This window comes from Epinephelus fuscoguttatus, linkage group LG12 (genome assembly GCF_011397635.1).
Source record: "Epinephelus fuscoguttatus linkage group LG12, E.fuscoguttatus.final_Chr_v1".
In the NCBI taxonomy this organism is placed as follows: Eukaryota; Metazoa; Chordata; class Actinopteri; order Perciformes; family Serranidae; genus Epinephelus; species Epinephelus fuscoguttatus.
Genome location: NC_064763.1, coordinates 29608321 through 29629501, shown reverse-complemented (window position 1 = coordinate 29629501; position 21181 = coordinate 29608321). Strand labels below are relative to the sequence as shown.

Below are 21181 nucleotides of genomic sequence, written 5' to 3'. Positions count from 1 at the left end.
CTAAAACTTGATTAAACAGCACAAGTTGTCTTTGTTTCGAGATTTTATTTTGTACATACAGTATTTTCCCCATCTGAATAGAGTATCAGCCTCTCTCCACTGTTTGTCCACATCTTCAAGCTCAGAGTTATGAGCCCTGTATTTGAATGGCTCTGATTCAGCCATACAGACCGTTCTCTCGTGCTGCTGAGCATCACTCAGTGGTGTTCTTCCTGTGTTATATATGGACACTAGCAGTGCTTCTGTGCGTACACCTGAGATCTGAACTTTCCAGTGCAGCTCAGCTCGGTGGAAAAACACCCACACACCATGTTCTGCCCGTGGTTATGATCCATGACCAGCCGTCGTCACGTGCTGCTCGGCTGCCAGATGAGTCTGTTTTCCTGCATCAGATAAACTACCAGCCTCTCAGGCCAAACACAATGAGCGACTACATTCCTCATCTTTGTCACTTGCTGAGCTGTATATGATTACATTATCTAAAAATAGATATAGCTGTGATTTATTTTCATATTTGTTTGCATTTGTATTTTAATGCATTCAGATGTCAGACAGGGTAAAATGCCCAGCCTGCACATTTATTCTAAAATCTAACTTTTATTGTGAATAGAGCACATTTTGATAAATATTAGTGTTTGGTCTTTATGAATAATGAAGCAGCTCAGTTACTGCTGGCTTTTTCCAAACCATTTTCACAATTTCAAAGCTACAACTAATGATTATTTCATTATGAACAACAGAATACCAGAAAACCGTGGGGGGGGGATGAATGTCATTTTGTCTGACCAACTGAAGCCCTGAGCGGCAAATGAGAAAAAATAAGTTCTGGTGATCCATTTTCTAAGTTTGATCTGAATCGTTTCTCTCCTGTCTCCTGTTTACAACTTCAGGGCAGGTAAAAAAATTAATTAAAAAAAATATTCTAGAAAAGGATTTCTGGAATAATCTCTTGAAGTTCATTTTATTCTTTTTTTTGTCTGAAAAAAGAGTGGGGGGAAAGTTTTGCTGAATTAAAAAAAGGTTCTGTCAGGATATTTTTACTCTGGGTTACTCTTTCTTACTCGTGAAAACAGATGAGAAAGGCCTAACTTCAGTATAGCTAACACGAATGACAGATTGGTGGTGAGTAAAATATATTTCTCGCCAAAAGAGAGACATGACAATAATGTTACATAACTGAATGGATCACAAGTGTCCTGCAAGCAAATTTTTAACTACAGTGACTTTCCAGCACAGAGCTTTTATTTTGTTGTGTAGTACCTTAACAACATGGCCAAACACAAGCATGACGCTGAATGTATTAAACTGTGTGGACCTTGAACTAATGACTAAGGAGAAATTGGGAAAGCAAATGATTTAGAGTGCATGGAAAAATAAATACTCACCTGGGTGAAAACATGTATGTTTAGGTCCTGTTTAGAACAGTGATGCACTGCAGCCTCTTGTGGCCCAAATGAGTATTACAACAACCACTACTGCCAGTCACCTGCCAGAACTTTTTTCATTTCTTTCCACAGATGCCAAAAAAGTTACTTAAAAACTATCCTGGCAAAACTTGTTCCCACTTGTATCACAGTTAAGAACAAAATAGTTTTAGAAACCTTTTTATGCTCCTGTGCCAGTGACAGCTGTGGCCAGAGGCATTATGTTTTCAGGTTGTCTGTCTATCTGTGTCATTCTTCTAAATGTGATACCTCAAGAATACCTTGAGGGGATATCTTCAAATTTGACACAAGCGTCCACTTGGACTCAACAATTAACTGATTGATATTTGGTAGTCAAAGGTCAAAGGTCACTGTGACCCTCACAAAACATGTTTTGGGCCATAACTCTGGAACTGATACACTAATTATGACAAGATTTCACACAAATGTATGAGAGGAGAAAATGATAACATGTTGATATTTTATATCCAAAGGTCAAAGGCCAACTTCACTGTGACATCATAATGTTCTGCAGAAACACTTCAAGGGGATCTCCACCTAAATTAAGAACCACAATATGTTACTTAAATGGCCGAGGAAAGATCAGTGTTTGTGAGCGTGAGCTACACTCTAATAGACATAGACAAATGAACGGTAGCCTGGTCTTAGACCACAGGAATAACCTATATGAATTTTGAACATGGTTGTAGTTTCCTTTTTAAAAACACAACACCACATATGACTCTGGACAGACATGGATGTAAACTGTAACTGCAACTTGACTGGTTCATGGTGACAAACAACAGCGAGGCAGTAATTCTAGTTTTTCCACCTGTTCGTAAGTCATGAATGCAGAAGAGAAAATGATTAAGATCAGACCTTGAAAATGGATTTCTCACTCACATTGGAGAGACTGTAATCAGGAAATGTCTACCACAATTAATGAATGAATATTGAAAGGGTTTATGCCTTTTTTTCTATTTACTGTTTGTTTCAAAACTTATTTTATGAAACAGAATCAATCTAAAATACTATGGGCTTAATATCTTATAGCTTACCTATTCAGAAAAGGTTGCCATGCATCAGTCAGAATGCTGAGGGTTTATTCCTTTATTACAACGCACACACACACACACCCCATCCAACAGGCTAACACCTCTTGAGTTATTTATGCAGGTGCTATATGGACCAAGATGGCCAGCACTAAGAGGCCTGAGTTTCCCAGCAACCGAGCTGAAAGCAGGAAGATAAGGAAGTAATGGGCCCATGTTGCAGCAGGGTACACTGACTGCTGTTTGCATATCTTTTCCTCCCCCATCATCCCCTGACTGAACTTGATCCAGTGAGAAATGCAGATGAGTTTTTTGTGCTCTTGACATGTGACACTGAAATAGAGTTATGAGATGATCTGCCAGCTGAGGATGTATGATAATGAGGCTCTTACTGAGATCATATTAGGGCTCGTGCACCTGGGTCACTCTCCTGATGTGTCAGCAAATCCAGGTAGAAATGATCACTTTGAAGGAAAAGCACAACTTAAACAGCCTGAAAACATTAAAATGAGACTTCCTCATGTATGTCTTTAGTTACAGCTTAAACTAAAGTGCCTCTGCTTTGCAAGCGATTGATCATTTGGGGCTCTTATGTTGTGCCTGGAGACCTCTGTGCGTCAGGTGCTTTGGCTAATAATTGATAGATGTGGAGAGGTGGCGTGTGGTGGGTTCACAGCTGGCTGCACCTCGCAGCCCGCTGTACAGTCACAGAAAGCCTCCAAGCATTGTTAAATGACGAGTTAGAAAGTGGGCATCAGAGGCCAGTGTTGACCGGCACTATGAGTGCTCTGCGCGCCTTTTTGGCGTTTCTCGCCTTCACCTCTGCGGCAGCAAAACCCAACGCTGGTTTGAAAACGTGGGGTCGTTTCAGTAAGCTGCCCTATCCAGGAGACGAGGCTTTCCTCTACGATACCTTCCCAAAGGACTTCATATGGGCGGTGGGCACGGCGGCGTACCAGGTGGAGGGCGCGTTCGACAAGGACGGCAAGGGGCTCTCTATTTGGGACACTTTTACGCGCGGTGGGAACCGGATGACCACCGGGGACGTCGGCAGCGACAGTTATCACAACATCCACGCCGACATCCGTGCCATCAGGCAGCTGGGGGTCAGCCACTACAGGTTCTCCCTGTCCTGGTCCAGGATATTTCCCAACGGCACCCGCGGGAGTTACAACGAAATCGGCACCAACTACTACCGCACACTGATCAAGAGGCTGAAGGAGATCCGCGTGCAGCCGGTGATTACGCTCTCCCACTGGGACCTGCCCGACCACCTGCAGCAGACCTTTGGCGGCTGGAGCAACCCGGAGCTGGTGGGGATTTTCAAGGACTACGCTGATTTCTGCTTCCAGACTTTCGGGAATGATGTGAAGTACTGGATCACCATTGATAATCCGTTTGTGGTGGCGTGGCACGGGTACGGCACCGGAGTGGTCGCTCCCGGGATCAAGAACGACCCTGATCTCCCATTCCGGGTTGGACACATTCTCCTAAAGGTGAGTGCCAGGAGCAGTTTTAGGAGTCTTAGCTATTAGATTTTTATCTCTTATGATATTCTGTATTTTGAGTGTAGCAATACAACACTGTTTTATGTTTATGTTGTTAGTTTTGCACAATTTAAAACACAAAAAAATTTCAAAGATAACATATACAGTGCAGGGAAAGGCAGAAAACCCAAATAATTAACCCTAATTTTTAGAATATCTAATATTCTAAAAGTATTAGAATTTCACAATGTTATAAGGAACACAAAAATGCATACAGAAAAATTATGACAACATTAAAAAGACATAAAAGATACAACTGAGGAAAATAGACATAGCATTAGGACATATTTTAAGTATCGGAATTTAGTGTATAATTATTAGACATGTTGGATTTTTATGACTGATTGATTTGAATAAGGATTATTGTGTGAACAGCATTTTATTAGCAAATGGAGCAATGACGAAGTACTTCAGTTAGATAGCTTAATCCATAACAATGCATTTAGATTATGATGATATGTTCTGGAATAAAATTTAATGAAAAGTATCTACTTAATTTAGTCGTCCAGTAAGTCAGTAAAACGTACAATATTCTTCTTTAAAGGTGTAAAAATAAAGAAACACTGCTTATATCTACTTTTTTTGCGTTCATTTTATTTCACTTTTATAATCTTTTTATTCCTTTTAAGGCTTTTTAATCATCTTTTTTTTTTAAATTCTGATTTCTATTTTTTTTTTTAAATATTTAAAATAATATTTTATTTTATAATTTTTCAATTATCTAATGATTTAAAAAATATTTATTTCAATTTTTAAATTGCCTTTTTTTAGATTGAATTTTTTATTAGAATTTTAACAAACCCAGAAAACAAAGGTATGCCATGGCTTTGGGAATCATAATGTGACAAAGACCCAGGATTGACATTCTTAAATTTTCTTATTAGTTTTACTGGTTATTCAGTCACCTGTAAAGCACTTTGAGCTGCACCCACCTGAATAAAATATTGTTAGGTGATAGAGACATGTGCTTGTTTCTCTTGAGAGGCCACTGTGTTTGAATAGTTGTTGTTTTATTGTGGATTTTCATATCATTTGTTGTATTTATTGCATTTTAAATGTGATTTTATTGGCTGCTACCTCGGCCAGGTCTCTCTTGTAAAAAAGATTTTCAATCTCAGTGGGACTTCCTGGTTAAATAAAGGTTAAATAAATGATATAAATGTCTGACTGGTGGATTTTCTTTGCACCCCTGACCTTCTCTTTCTGTCATCATTATCATCCTTTTCATCTATATCCAACCTCTTCCTCTCCTCTCCCTTCCTCTTTCTGTCATTTCTCTCTGTCCATCTGTTTCTCCTCCAGGCTCATGCAGCTGCGTGGCATCTCTATAACCGCCACTACCGACCCCGTCAGCAGGGCAAGGTGTCCATGGCGCTGGCCTCTCACTGGATCAAGCCCAGTCGCACCCGCTTGGAAAGCCTGCGAGAGTGCCAGTGCTCCCTGGACCACGTCCTGGGCTGGTTCGCCCGGCCCCTGTTCACAGACGGAGACTACCCTCCCTGCATGAAGGCGAGGCTGGGCTCACGGCTGCCCTCCTTCACCCCGGAGGAGAGGGCGCAGGTGAGGGGGACGGCTGACTTCTTTGCCCTCTCTCACGGAGCGGCCCTGAGCTTCCAGCTCATCAATGACAGCCTGAAGTTTAGGCAGCAGGAGCTGCTGGACCTGAGGATGCTGCTCTACTGGGTCAACGCTGAGTACGACAAGCCGCCCATCTTCGTGGTGCAGAGTGGCTGGTAGGTCTGGATGCTGTGATTACTCATCTGTGACGTCCTGGTGTTTGCTGTATTGTGGAACGTTGTGTTTTCTCTGCTGCTCATCACAGGTACGTCCTCGGCAATACCAAGACAGAAGACCCAAAACACATGTACTACCTCAAGAGGTTCATCGCAGAGGCACTGAAATGTGAGTAATGTCACACATTCACCACAACAAATCTGACATCAGCATGAACCATTTTACATCAGACAGAAATCTCAAGATAGAAAAGAGCTGGTGACTTGAATCTGTGTTTGGCATACAGCAATCGTCATAGACGGCGTGAACGTGATTGGATACACCGCCTGGTCTCTGATGGACGGCTTCGAGTGGCACAGGGAATACGGGATACGACAGGGACTTTACTATGTTGACTTCAACACTCCTGACATGAAGAGGGAGCCAAAGACATCTGCCACCTTTTACAGGTACATGCTCGGATGTGACAAGTGGGGCTCTGACAAAGGAAGCAAGATGTTATATTATTAAACTGTGCACAGATTGGCACTGATGCCTTACAACTCCAGAGATAGTTTAATTCTCAGCACAGCTCCTCCTGTAGTGATGATTCTTCATTATTCCTAAAGAAACGTCATCCAGAAGAACGGATTTCCAGAGCTTCCAGAGAACAGACCAGCACAGGGAATCTTCCCGTGTGATTTTGCTTGGGGAGTATCGGCCAACTCCATACAGGTATGTGTGTTTGTGTTTTCAGGGTGTGTGCAAGTCTATAAAATACTTATATTAAATTTCATGCCTTAAATGTCATAAAACAGTGATAAATTTGAATTGCTGAGGTCTTGATGGCCACAAATATTTGATCTAATTAGATTTATCCATCTTTTTTCTTCATGTCAACATGATTTAAGCTCGTCTGTGTGAAAGTCCATATTTCTGATGTTACAAATCTTTAAATCTACCAATGAAGATTCCATTGTCCTGTCACTTTATACTTGCACTTACCTGTTTGCAAAATGTAGATTAACCTAAGTCACTCTGACAACCGTATTTGTACATAAAACTTACCTGCAAGACCTATCTGCAGTGCTTCAATAAGTTAAATGTAAGTGCTGATACCTGTAGACACCCCAGTTGTGTGTATGTGTGGGCTGAGCATGAGAGGAAGGAATGTGTAAACTGTATGAGAGTGTTGTGGTATGATAGGGGAGTTGTGGAGAGTGCCAGAGGGCAGAGGTCTGTTAGAAGAAACACCTTGAACAGTGGTTCCCAACTGGTGGGTCTCTGGTCCATTCTGAATGGACGCAAGTGACTCACGAACATGTTAAGTTTGCAAAAAACAAAAAAAAAACCCCACACACTTTATTTTGAAGTACAGTGAATTTCTGTCACATTTGATGTGCATTTTCCTCCTGTATGTGAGTAACTAACGGACAGCTACTTGACAGAGATGGAAAACTAGCTCGAAGACATGGCCAAACACAACTATGACACTGAATATATTAAACTGTGTGGACCTTGAACTAATGACTAAGGAGAAATCTGGACCCTGTGGCGGCACCAGTTGGGAACCACTGATCTAGAATGCCTTCTTGGAAACAGGCGGACCTAAAGAAGAGTTAACAACGTATTAACTTTGGTTGAGAGACTCAGTATACAGCTCACTAATATTTAGTGATGTGTGAAGTTTTGTTAACTCTCCATAAAGCAAAAGACGCATTTAGAAGTTGTATTATTTTTTATTCTCTGTAGTGTTTCGAGAAAGGAAATTATTAGCTGCAGCCCCTCTCCTCCCTGTCTATTTAAAGTCATGTTCATCACATTATTAACTTGCAGATTCCATGGTGAAAGTCCAGCTCAGAAACAGCCGCGACAGTTCATCCTCTCTTAATCATAAACCACAAACCCTCACACCATCTGCCAGCTGAGCTACACAGCACAGGACCAACTGTTACTATCGATTCGCCCTATTTGGCTTTTATTTTCATTTGTGTGTATGAGGCAAACGTTACATTGGTGTGTGTCTTGGTGTCCTAGGTGGAGACCACGCCCAGCCAGTTTGCAGACCCCAGTGTTTACTTGTGGAACATCTCCAACAACGGGGAGCTGATGAGGCTGGAGGGCCTCAGTGCGCCACCTTTACGTCGAAACGCACACTGTGCTGATTACGCCACCATTCGGCAACAGGTGGGTCCTCCCACAGGTCAAACATTTATCTTTGGAATAGCTTTTCACTCTCAAAAATAGAGCAAGTGAAGAGGAACAATTGTGCACTGGAAAGCATTTGTTCCAGAGATACCATGGAAAATAACAGCTCCAGGTGTGCACCTTTTCATGCACGAGAGGCCTTTCTTCCTCTACATGATTACATTTGACTGTATTTGAAATTAAAGTCAAGAACTTGTTAGTAATTGTACTCTTATTTATACTTTTGATAGTGCAAACTGAATTGCAGGAAAGCCATTCTCACAAATGGTATTGCCCCAGCATCTAGCCTTTGTATTAAAAAGGTACTATCTTCACTCTGTAGGTGTAAATGTGAAAGTAGTGACATGTTCATCCTCCTCTCTGTCTGTAGGTGGATGAAATCCGGCAGGTGGGGGTAAACCACTTCCACTTCTCCCTCAACTGGTCCGCTGTGGTGCCTACAGGTGAAGTGGCTCATCCCAACACCACCCTGCTGGGCTACTACCGCTGCTTCACCCGTCAGCTGCTGCAGGCCAATGTCACTCCTGTGGTTACGCTGTGGCACCACACACGCCTGCGCAGCAGCCTGCCGGCACCCCTGGATACCGCCAACAAGTGGCTGAACAGGTCAGATGCTCATTGTCTTTTTCCCCCATGTTTTTGAGAGAAATTGCAGTAAGTTGCTCAGAGTTCAAAGGTTTAAATACTTGCAAAGGGCATCTGAAAGCAGCAGAAGAAGTGATGTCACTCCAGGTTTAAATGTTGCAGGTGGGGCGTTGGTGGCTTAGTGGTAGAGCAGGCACCCCATGTACAAGGCTGTTGCCGCAGCGGCACAGGTTCGACTCCAGCCTGTGGCCCTTTGCTGCATGTCTCTCCCTCTCTCTCTCCCGCTTTCACACTTCACTATCCTATCAATTAAAGGCAAAAAATGCGCATAAAAATATCTTTAAAAAAAAAGATGTTGCAGGTTTTATGATGGTTGATGCCTAATTAGGAGACTGTCTCCTTCTATCTCACCACTCTTCTTTAAAAGCCAATTTCTTCTTTGAATTTAAAATTTAGATGACTTATTATTTGAAATTAATGTCTGAGCAAGTTTCATGACTGTTCTTGGAAATCTATTCCAACCACAGAACCAGTAAACATCCATCTTTATCAGGTGAGGTTTATTACAATTTCCGATGATGTACAGATGGGTCTGATGTCAAAGTAAACATGTTCCCAGGAACAGTTTGTCCTTATTGCCATTAACATGAAACAGCTATCACTTGCTGCCATGGTGTCATCTGTCCTTTTCCTGTAATAAAGCGACATCACTAATCCCACAGCCAATGTGATGTATTGGCATTTTCATCTTCACTGGAACAACATTTAGCTTTAAATGTTAATACATCTCTGTATGTAAATGTGTGTGTGAGCTTTCCAGTGTTTTGCAAAACGTGTTCTTCATATTATAATTACTTTGTATTGTGAAATTCTTTATATCTATCAAAATGTGCCTGATATAAATGCAATCTTGGCATAAATACAATTTATGCACCTGACTTTTTACACAGGAAGACTCCAGAGGCGTTTGCAGACTACGCCAGGCTTTGTTACAGAGAGCTGGGCGCCCATGTGAAGATATGGATCACCCTGAATGAACCCAATGATGAGGTGGTGAGCTACCAGGAGGGTCATCAGATGCTGCGGGCGCATGCTCTGGCCTGGCATGTTTATGACCGCGAGTTCAGACACGCACAGGGAGGAAAGGTCAGTAGAGGAACTGATTTATTTATTATATTTGAATATTTGTATTGTTGTTTTATTATACATAAGTATTCAGAGAGCCAGCTTTTGTCAGTACAGTGCATTTTCAGAAAGTTGTGTGTAGGATTTGTTTTTGTTCGTTTACTCATGTTGGCTCTGGCTGCTTGTGCTGCTTCTGTTTACTCCAAACAAAATATTCTTTCTGATCCAAGTGATGTAAAACACAAAGCTTCCTTGTGCTCAACAATGTGTTATAAACAGTGAATAAAGTAAATGTAGCCTAAAAATCTTTCATGAGTAACTTCATCAACAGGAGAATAAAAACATCACAGATGATCACCTGCACCGTGTTTGTCATCGTGTCTCAGGTGTCTCTGGCTCTGCACATGGACTGGGTGGAGCCGGCGTTTTCATTCAGCCGCGAAGACGTCGAACCAGCCAAAAGGGTGTTAGACTTCCGTGTTGGCTGGTTTGCAGAGCCGATCTTTGGCAGCGGGGACTATCCTCAGGGCATGAGGAGCTGGCTGCGTCAGCTCAACTCACTTGAGTACAGATACTTCTTTCATAATTCAATACAGTTACTTTATCAGCTATAGATGAAACACAAGAATCACAGTAAAGAAATTCAAATAGATCTGACCTCTGTAATTCAGCGATCAATGTATTTATAGTTGTAACAAGATGTAAGAGTTGAATTTATTACCAATGTGCACTTGTTAGATACCGCTCTTACACAGTCCTCTATATAAAATGCCTCTGTGTCTCTACAGCCTGCCTGTGTTCAATGAGGAGGACAGACAGCTGGTTAAAGGGACGTATGACTTCTTTGCCATCAGTCACTTCAGTACCAAATTGGTGACACACGCCAAGGAAGACTCGTAAGATACAATCATTGATCGTCTTTATTTTGATGAACATGCCCACAGGAAACAAAAGAGAGAGATACAGTTTTATAAGCTTAGTTGAGGACATATTTTTGCCATGATGTAGTGATTCCTCCAGTATCTTGAAGGCACAAGATAAGATTTTTCATATGCTTCATGGCTTCTGTATTATCTCCATGTGTGCAGGTACACCTACACAGCCATGCTCGAGGTCCAGCACATGATAGACACCACTTGGATCAAGTCCCCGAGGCCTGTTGTGCCCTGGGGTCTGAGGAAAGCACTCAACTGGGTGAGACTGGTCTCGTCTTGTCTTGCACAGTGTTGTTAAGAGTTAAATAGCTCGATGTTGAGCTTACTGACCCTTTTCTGTTGTATGAAAACCAGTAAGCAGGTACGTAGACACATAGTAAAGGGCGAACAACTCAGATGGAGTTTGATCTGAGACAAACACATGTAGATTATATACAATATAACAATAACATATCGATACCGTGAAAGGAGTATAAGATAAACTGACACTGCTCTCCTGCTGTGTAAGGTGAGGGAGCACTACAGTGACGTACCTGTGTATGTGATGGCTAATGGGGTCCAGGAAGACCCAGCGCGCTTCAAAGACAGCCTCAGAGTCTACTACCTGTATAACTACATCAACGAGGCGCTGAAAGGTAAGACTGCACCAACACATGTTGCTGCTGAGATTTGATTAATGCAATGTAAGCTGCATATTGTTATCACCGCATTTTGTGTTCTGAGAGATGAGTCCTTTAGAGGGGCCTGATGTTTTTCTCCTTACTGGCCTCTGCAGAGTTTAATTATTAGACAGGTATTCAGGTCACTGACCCGTGAATAGTCAGCTGACTCAGACCCCACACACAAAAATATCAACACTCTACACTTGTACTGTGGAGTCGAGGTTACTCGCTGTCCAGTCACCTGTCCTTGTAGAGTTTATTGGGTTACACTGGGACCTCAGCTGCCTCTTTGATGCTGTGACGTGTCATCATATTGTATGTTGTGGTGTGCTCTGTCACCACTAGGGGGCAAACCACCCACAGAAAACAGTGAGTGTAAATTGATACAGTATGTTTACACTGAAATAAATCAGCTATGGCATATGAGGAATGTATTCATCCTAATACTGAGTGCTTTATGAAACCTTTTGATCTCTGAAAGTTCTTATAGTTGTGACCTGTTAAATCAAACATGTCACTTGTTTTATAATTAGACATTTTCTCCAAAGAGCAATGTACAAAAATCATGCTAAGTGCTAATACTCTGACAATATGCTCTTAAATTACTTTGTTAGAGTACTTGAAATTACCGTAGTTACTTTCCACAGCTGCAAACAATAACTTGTTTTGGTGGGATTTTCAATCTACTGATGCTTTATGTTCTATATAAATGATTTGATACCACTTTACTTCAACTATGGGCAGGTTATGAGACAATTGTGTGACAATTTTGTGTCTCTTTTTTGGCCGTTTTGTGTCTCTTAGTAGTTGTTTTGCCCATTTTTGTTGTTATGTTGTGTGTCATTGCAGTTCCTTTGCATCTATTTGTGGTCTTTTGAGTCTCTTCCTGGACTGTATGTGTTAATTGAGTGTCATTTTGCAGGTGAAGGCCAAGGGGCCCCCTAAGATTTATAAGCAGTTTAACCTTTATGAGCTGTGTAGAAACATTGTTTTTATCATTTATTTATTATCTCAGACTGTCACACTGCAATAAAATACATTTTATAAATAGCTTCTTATTACCGTCTTATTTAAAACAGTACCTAACAAACTATCACCAGACACCTAGAGGCAAATTTGTAGTGAGGCAAATTTGACGACTAATTCCGATATCTGGCGAGAGTTTAAATGGAAAGTAATAACAAGCTATTTCCGGACCCCACAAGTAACAGCTAAGTGGGCTCCATCCAATTCAGACAAGTGTTGGAGAAAATGTGGTGCACAAACTGGAAACCACATTCATATTGTTTGGTCCTGCCCCCAAGTTAGGCAACTTTTGGAGGGATGTGTGGTGGTGTCCCATCAAAATATTCCCAAAGATCCAAGGGTGATTCTCCTCAGAGCGATCCCTGAAGGGTTTGAGGACTTGTCTCAGATGTTAAAGGTGAAATGTTACTTTTTTTTCTGTCAGCAACTGAAAATTAGTCTTGAATTCCTCACGCTTTCTTCCCTCCTCCCTCCTCAGCGTACATTCTGGACGGTGTAAACCTGAAGGGTTACTTCGCTTACGCCCTGAGTGACCAAAGGGACCCTGGGTTCGGCCTGTACGGCCACGTCCATGAAGAGGTCATCATCATCAAGGCCTCTCTCTCCAACTATCGCAACATTATCGAGCACAACGGCTTCCCCATTCAGGGAGCAGAACCCCAGCAGTGTCCCAGCATGCCTCAGCCCTGCCTTGGCTGCCATGTGCTGGTCAAGAGGCCTGTGGTGGGCTTCTTGACTCTGGTAGGTTCAGGGGTGTTGATCACCCTGGGCCTCATTATCTACTACACAGCCAAGAGACACAAGGAGTGTTACTGAGGTTTTTTCTTTTTATAAATGAATCAAGGAAAAAATAACTGAGCTTGTTGGGCCTCATTCACCAAGATCTTCCTAAGTTTGTTCTTAAATTTGTTCTTGAGAAAGGTCCTAAGAAAAGGCAGTGTCCGATTCATGACATGTTCTTAAACCACAGAACTGTGGGCTGCAGGGCTGTCTGTGCACACAGAAAGTGGAAAGAAAAGTTGAGAACATTAAGTCATGAATGCCCAAAGGAAAATCTAGAGAGGGTGGAGCACTGGACTCCAAACATAAAACAAAACTATTAAAATAGTTCTGAGGTGTTGGTCCTTCTGCAGGAAGTGAACGCCAAATGAGCTGTCATATTTCCTGTTAAAGTCTTTATCAGCAGTGGATTTGAAATAACACAAAATGCTTTTACTCGTTCAGTGAACACTGTATCTGGAGATGGCGGTACAACTGATGAGATTTAGAAGATTATTGCTAAACACAGAAGAAAGATGCTGACCATTGGAGGCTGACAGGTTTGCCCTCGTACCTCCCTACAAATAGATTAACATGGTCCCGGAGAATGTGTTACCTCCTTATGGCACGATATGCATCATCTTGCAGCAGCAGTAACTATGAGGGATAAGTGAGTACACCATTATCTGTATCTGTTTAACCTACTAGATTATCTGTATCTGTACTTGGAATGGGCAGGGCTATGGCAGAAGTGGGAATGGTTTAAATCGAACATGGGTTGGGCCTAATCAGAAATCATTATTTTATGCCTGAAAGTTATATGGATTAACCACAAGTTACAATATTCCTTAAATAGATTTAAGTTAATGAATTAAACACATCTACCAAATGGAGGGTTTTCCATTTTCATGAGTGCAGATAGACACATTTCACTCGTATGATACTCACACCCGTGTTTATTTGAATTAAAAGCCAAAGCTTTGTAAAATAATTAAGAAATTATAGAAATATTAGTTTAAATGATAAAAAGTCATTTCAATTTTATGATATTATACAACTGTGGAATTGAAGAAAACACAATAAGCACTTATTTTGCACAAACATACCTCAAATATGCACAAGTGTGCTCATGAGTGTGTGTAGATTCTGTTCTTACCTCATAACAAATCCCAAATAAAAAAAAAATTCCTGTGTTCAGAATCTAAATGAAAACTGTACAAGTGGGTTTTAAGAAGAGATTTCCTTATAAGAACGGCTGGTGAATGAGGCCCATCGTTCAGCAGTGTGGAGTTCAGTCTATATTTTACAACCCGAAATTATTGCACTTCTTTTGACCTTTATAATAATTGAAGTCTGAATAATAAATGTGGTGCAATTATTTGCACATTTAGGTGTTACAACTGTTATTAAACATTATGTAAAGTTTGTTACCAAACCTGTGAGGCACCCTAACAGTCGATAAAAGCTTATCAGTCCCAGATGACTGTGTATATTTAGGGCCCGGGCAGCTAAGCTGCCAGGACACTATTGTAATCCTAGGTCTTCTTCTTCTTCTTCTTCTTCTTCTTCTTCTTCTTCTGAGGAAATCATACTTCCCATGGGTGAAAACTCACCAAACTTTGCACAAAGGTCCAGTCTCATGCCAGATATCCTCAGCTGTAAACTCAAGCCAATAGTCCTGATGGTGGCGCTACAGCAAGCATCTAAAGTTTGAAACTTTGAAAATTCATAACAAATCAACCATACGTGCTACAACTTCACAACTTTCATCAAACTGTAGCCCCAATACTGAAGAAACTTTTGTACATTTAAACCTATTAAAAATTATGAAGTTCATCACTTCTTAAACCTATCTCCTCCCACAATTTTTGCTCAATTGACACCAAACTTGCTACAGAGCATCTTCAGACTGTCCTACACAAACTGTTTCTCAGATTTTTGATTTATCAAAAATTGAGCCTACAGCGCATCAAAATGTTTGACTGTAAACGGTACTGTAAACATATACATGCAAGTTCTTGCTAAATAAATCTTAAATGTTCATGAAAAAAATGACAAAATTCTACAGTCATGGTAGATGATGTGTGGCAAATTTCAGAATTTTATCTCAAAAACTGAATTTTTGACAGCATTTTGAATTTTGCTCTAATGTGAACAATTGGAGTCAATGTAAAAATGGCAAATTTAAACATCAGTTTTTCACTTATGGAGCAAATCAATCATTGTTAAAAACAAATTACCAACATCTCCATGCTGTCTAGATGCAATATGTGTATTTTCAGATTTTTGTCTGATTTGTCTGATTTTTTTTACAGTGGTTTCAAATCTGCCTTTCCATGCACGGGTGGCTGCTGCCCTACACAACAGTGAATGGCTTACTAAATTTGTGAAGCCACTGTTGAGTTGCGACTTGCCAATTAGCTGAGAGCGGTAGATGACCGTCTTAGGTTCCAGAGGTTGCGGATTCAAGCCTCACTTGGTGCAGAATCCACATTGTAATGTAAACATCTTCTTGTGCTCCAACTTATTGCTTAAAATTGCCTGAGAGTGACTGATCACTGTGCAGCATCTACAAGTCTTTTTTCTGCTAGAAAATCTGCCTTCTCATGCTTGAAAATAAACCAAACTTTGCGCAAAGATCCAGTGTCAGTACTTCAGTGTGAAACCATCTGAGGCTTCTCACTTTGCACATAGCTCAACTAGTTAAACATCAGTTTTTCACTTATGAAGCAAATCAATCATTGTTAAAATTCCATGCATGAATGGCTGCTAAACCTGCACGTCTGGCTTAGTCAATTTGTGAAGCTACACATGAATTGTCACTGACTAATTAGCTCAGTGAGATAGAAATTGATTCTTAGCCTCAGCTGATGCCAAAGGCAGATTGTGTTGCTAAATTCCTCAATGTCTTCCAATTCTTCTGCTTGTTGCTCAGAATTGCCTAAAAATGTCTGGACCTGACCAATCGCTGCGCAGCAGCTATAATCATGGAATTGCCTTTTTAAGCCTTTACACTGTTAGAAATGTCAAGGGTCATCTATTAGGGGTTTCCATTTTTTGAGACTGCTTACAGTCCATCAGATAACTTCCCACAGAATCCAAAGGAGAACTTACCCATGTTTGTACCTGCATTTAGAGGTTGACTGAACATCTCAAAAGACTGTTTTGAGGGTTTTTATGTTCAATAATGTTGTTCACACATTTGCAGTTTGACTGGAATGAGTATTTATCTGTTGTTAGTGCTCAACTAGACAATAAATTGCTAAAAAATTGTTTAACGTGTTAGATCTCAAAATTATGAAGACACTTTAACACCTCTGGTTTGATTGAGGCTTGAAACTTTCTCTCTCTCCATATTTCCAGTCTGTCTAAAATACTGGGAACCTTTATGCAACATCAGACAGTATTGTAGGCAGTGTCATGTTATATAATACACGGCAATAATATGAATAAGGATTCTGCATTGTGTCTGTTCATGGTAATAACATCCACATTTGATCATATCCACAGAGCAACACAAGACTGTTAACATGATTTAAACAAAGCATTTTATTGTAACACACTGATGCAGATCTCTAGAAAAACCTCATGTCCTTGCAGTACATTTTAATACAAGTCACTGCCTTTTCCCGCCTCTACTGTTTGGATTATTTTACACCACTACAGCAACAGCTCGAGGTGTACAAACTGTGAATGCTGCTGAGGTTTTGGGTAACAATTCATGGCATAAAGCCACAAACTTCAGGACTATCAAGATTCATCCTGGGGTGAGTTATGTCAGTGTCACCTCCATGCTTTACAGAATACAAACGTAAATCTGCACCAAGTCCAGTGAAAGTCTTGTTGGGGCAAAAGAGCAAGATAACAGGAAATCAACGATGCCTGTTGACCCCCCGTCGAGAAAAGTAACTATTTTAGTCCATTCAGAGTCAAAACATCATGGCATCCAGACCGTCCTCCATGAACTTCTTGTAAATGGCCATGAACTTTGCAGTGAAGGCCTCGAGGTGGTAGATAGCTTTGTTGCCGAGCTGCAGTCTGTGTTCGTAGTAGGCTGCCATGTGAGCCACCTCCGTCTTCAGCTGACCATCGCAGTTACTTAACAACTCTGTTACCAGACCCTGTTGGAGGATTGGAAAAGGTAAATTCTCATGACCTTAAACATCACTGCAAACTGTTTCAACACTATATGGGAGATGAGGTGTAGTGAGCTGTACCTTCATGATGATATCAGCAGGGATGCAGTGAGTCAGCAGCTCGTACAGCCTGGCTCGAACCTCCAACAACCTGGAACAGACACAGACAGAGATTCAGCGTTAGAATATCCCCTCAAGTCTGGACAACTTTATTTAGTCCCTGGCAGAACCAACTAAAGCTCTTCTCTCTCTCTTTGCCTCTCCTACCTCTGAGGGCTCTGCTGGCTGACGATGGCATTAGCGGTTTCTCTGAGGTAGACCTCCCAGTCCGTCTCCGGGACGTCTTGGTCTGCAGAGAATGGATACCTGGGAAGGATTTACAAACGCTAAATAAGCAGATCCTTTCCATTTATATTCCATGTTAATCCATGATTGTAAGTTTTGTGACAACTTACTGCTGCACTCTGCAGGCCTCACACATCAAAAGGGCTTTACGGAGGTTGCGACCAGACTTGTCACTGATTTGCTTCGCCAGCTCAGGTGGGAGGAGCAGACCCTCCTTTTTACAGATTGATGTCAGAACACTACAGACCTGGCAAACATAAAAAACACGTGAAAATGTTGTTGTTGTTGACATCATGCAGCGTATTTTAGGTGTTCTAATGTGCTACTTTCAGATGATTACTAAGTATTTTTTTTTCCTTCTTACCTCTTCTGTGCTCGGCAGAGGAACTCTGATAGCCAGACAACGGCTCTGAATTGGCCCAATGACTTTGGAGGTGGAGGTAGAGCAGAGGATGAGACGGCAGGTGGACATGTACTTTTCCATTGTCCGGCGCAAGGCGTGCTGGGCATCCTTTGTGAGTCTGTCCACCTCTGTTAGCAACACCACTGAGAACAAAAGTATGCTAATTACAACAAGAGTGACAGTCTGATATTATGGCTTCACAGAGTGAGAGGATGACATCAAGGAAAGCTGGTTAATAGAGGGGCGATGCTCTGATTTAAAGACGCTCTCAAACATGGACCAGCATTCAGGTTAAAGTGGCCTAAAGGGATGTGTTTCTTTCCTACCTTTAAAGTCTCTCTGGGTGCTTGATTGGATCTGCTGAGACTGAGCCACAGTTTTAATCAGCTCTTGAATCACCACACGGTCCTGGTTGCCAGCATCACTGTATGACACAGAACAGAAATACTTAATATTGGTTACACTTAAGTCCGATTTTTTGTCTGCAACAGCGTACATATCTGCTCTGCAAACCACTTGTCCTGTGTTTTTCTTTGAGAAAAAAAAATATTGCAAACTAAAAATAAGAAATTTATATTATGTTTTGTTGGTTTAATTATCACTAGTTTTGCATTAATGCAATGGAATACCATAGATGAAAACCTTGGTTCCACACAGCCTATCAAACCTTGCATAAAGTACATTGTATCATAGGCAGATCAGACGGTCACAGTGAGCAGCATGCTAAACAAAACAACCAAATACTTTCACGTTCTTATTTAACTTACAAACCTGAGCAGGTCTTGTGTTGCACCTCAGTTTGTTGAATGAGCTACCAAACATTCACAGGGGGGAAAGTGCACTGCATAACATAACTAACATAAGTTTGCATAATAAATAGCTAATTTAAACTCAACCATAAAGACCTTTTACTCTTAATCTGCAAAATAATCAATGACAACAGCTGTAAAAGAAATGCGACCTACTCTGAAATAAAGTGCAAGTGCAGGTGTCTCCAAACTGTGATAAAGTACAGTATTGGGGTAAATATAGTTAAAAAGATAGTTCAGATTTTCTGATGTGGGGTTGCAAGGAGTACCTATCTATAGTCAGTGTATTACATACAGTAGATGTCAGCCAGGATGCTCCCAGTTTGGAGAGGCAGGGCACTGTCTGACGTGGAAGCGAAGAATTGTATTGCTGGTACATGGGGGTAAAACATTTTTTAGCCAACTGAAAAAAGTCCCATGTGGGGGGGGAAAAAAATATATCAATATCAGTTTAAGTGTATGCTATATTGGGAGTATCTTTACTGCTTTACTTTTCTGTCAGATGGCCCTTTAACAACTTCAGATCTCCATCTATGCTCTCGTTAAAGCCACAAGATTCCATTGACAAAAACAGCAATTTTAGACGGCTGAACACAGGAGCTGCTGGTCTGCTGCTGCTTCAATCAGTTAGTTAGTTTGTATAATTGTGAGACTTTGGTGACTCCAAACTCACTCCTTCAAATGCCAAAGTCACACAATGACACTGATTAACTAACTGATTGAGGCAGTGGTAGACCAGCAACTCTTGTATTCAGCAATATTAAATCACTGTTTTTCTCACTGGAGTCTGGCTTTAAAGAGAGTGATGTAATGGCTTAATTTTCCCGTTGAAAATCACGGTCTGAGATTAAGGTAAAGCAGTAAAAATACTCTCAATATACCGCACACTTAAACTGGTATGATTGTTTTAGCTGGTATTTTTTTTTTAAAGTCGCTAAAATACATCTTGTTAATGACCTCTCCACAGCAGTAGATTGCTTGGTCTCCACTTCAGACTCCTGCCTCCAAACTGGGGGCGTGCGGACAGACATCTGCTGTACTGTTCATACAAACCCACTTCAAATATTCTTAACCATCCTTTTAACTACTTTTTATCATTAACTTACCTTGGGTTGACTTCCAAGTGGTAGTTGCTGGCTATAGTGTTTATCTCAATTTTCTTCTTTGAGGGAGCCTGGAGATAAAAACAGGTGTGCATGTAAGCTTTCATCAGACAGTATGATTGTGAATTCATGATGACTGAGAGGAGAGGTGACTGGAGAAGCTGTATGTTAGTGGTGTACTGTAGTGGCAGTAAGTTAAGGCATTATGTCCCCTCTCACCACGATGGTCTGGTGCTCTATGCGGAGCTTCTCCACCCCTGCTCCATACAGCTCCCTCAGCAGACACATAATGCGGGTCTTCTTCCCCGCACCTGATGGACCGTACACCAACAGGTGTGGGAAGTCGCCACATTGAACCTGAAACACACATTTAATAATAAAGGTTTGAGATGAGATGAGAGATGAATCTAGCAACAGCGGCAATCAATGACGCTATCCCAAAACAAGATAGATATAGTGGACAAAACAAACAAGCTAGCTTAACTCAGGCTGCTCTCCAAATTACATTTACACTGGCATAGCCGAGTTAACAACGCTCACATAGCAATATTCATCTAGGTACAGTTCTATAAACTTGTTTGTATCAGTCTATATGCACCTATTGAGTATGAAGCTAATGCTAACATAGCCTGGATACACAGTTAGCATACAGGCTGTTGCTCCTACCAGGTTCTTCAGCTGCGTCGCTTGCTCTTTGTGATAGTCGAGCTTCCCGAGAGAAGTCGGTCGGTATTTATCCACCCATAAACTCATTATGTTACAAACTTAGCAACTTTTATCGTCCGTGTTGACAGCAGGCAGTCTGCAGTTAGTTAATCTCCCGCGAAATACGGTTCATACGCAACCCGCGTTAATGCTACTTCCTGTTGAGCTACGGGCAGCCGAAGCGGTCAAAACTACAACAGGCGAATGGTAAAGTAAATCACTGTCATCGCGTGGAAACCGCAAACTGTAAGTAGCTTGTTGTAGTTGGGAATGGCGCTTCTCATCTTTAATTGGCAGGGCAGTTGTTTTGTCTGGTGTAGGCTACCAATGACTGTATTCTGACAGATGTTTGTATTAAGAGTATTAGTTTTATGCAACACTTTTGGTAGCATTACTGTGCAGTGCACTTGTCATGTTGGTTTAAGGGCATCAAATTAAAAGTCTAACTTAAGGTCTACCCCTTAACATTTTATTAAGACCTACATACTGACTATTGCATCTTATCTATGTTTACTTATGTTGCTGCTCTGCATGTCTGCATGTAATGCTAATCTGTGTGTTGGTGCTTCATGTTTCTGTTCTGTCTTGAGGATTTTGCAGTAGTTAATGCTGACTTTATGTCTCTATGCTGTCTTTGTCCTGTG

The 21181-nt window shown here is 41.2% G+C and overlaps 2 protein-coding genes across 2 annotated transcripts; one reads left to right on the top strand and one right to left on the bottom strand.

Annotated features, from left to right (window-relative positions):
• The first annotated feature begins 3140 nt into the window (after nucleotides 1-3140).
• Nucleotides 3141-16283, top strand: kl (klotho). The gene is made up of 13 exons (XM_049592301.1): nucleotides 3141-3972; nucleotides 5326-5756; nucleotides 5846-5925; nucleotides 6044-6206; nucleotides 6366-6471; nucleotides 7774-7923; nucleotides 8315-8550; nucleotides 9480-9675; nucleotides 10041-10219; nucleotides 10443-10550; nucleotides 10743-10848; nucleotides 11098-11224; nucleotides 12756-16283. The coding sequence occupies exons 1-13, from the start codon at nucleotides 3256-3258 to the stop codon at nucleotides 13091-13093; spliced, it is 2937 nt and encodes a 978-aa protein (XP_049448258.1). The 5' UTR covers nucleotides 3141-3255; the 3' UTR covers nucleotides 13094-16283.
• A 324-nt stretch (nucleotides 16284-16607) lies between these two features.
• Nucleotides 16608-20697, bottom strand: rfc3 (replication factor C (activator 1) 3). Its single transcript, XM_049592302.1, has 9 exons — nucleotides 20499-20697; nucleotides 20052-20189; nucleotides 19836-19903; nucleotides 18247-18344; nucleotides 17882-18063; nucleotides 17628-17764; nucleotides 17440-17538; nucleotides 17254-17323; nucleotides 16608-17157 (listed from the first exon to the last, which is right to left on the bottom strand). The coding sequence occupies exons 1-9, from the start codon at nucleotides 20583-20585 to the stop codon at nucleotides 16966-16968; spliced, it is 1071 nt and encodes a 356-aa protein (XP_049448259.1). The 5' UTR covers nucleotides 20586-20697; the 3' UTR covers nucleotides 16608-16965.
• Nucleotides 20698-21181: the final 484 nt, after the last annotated feature.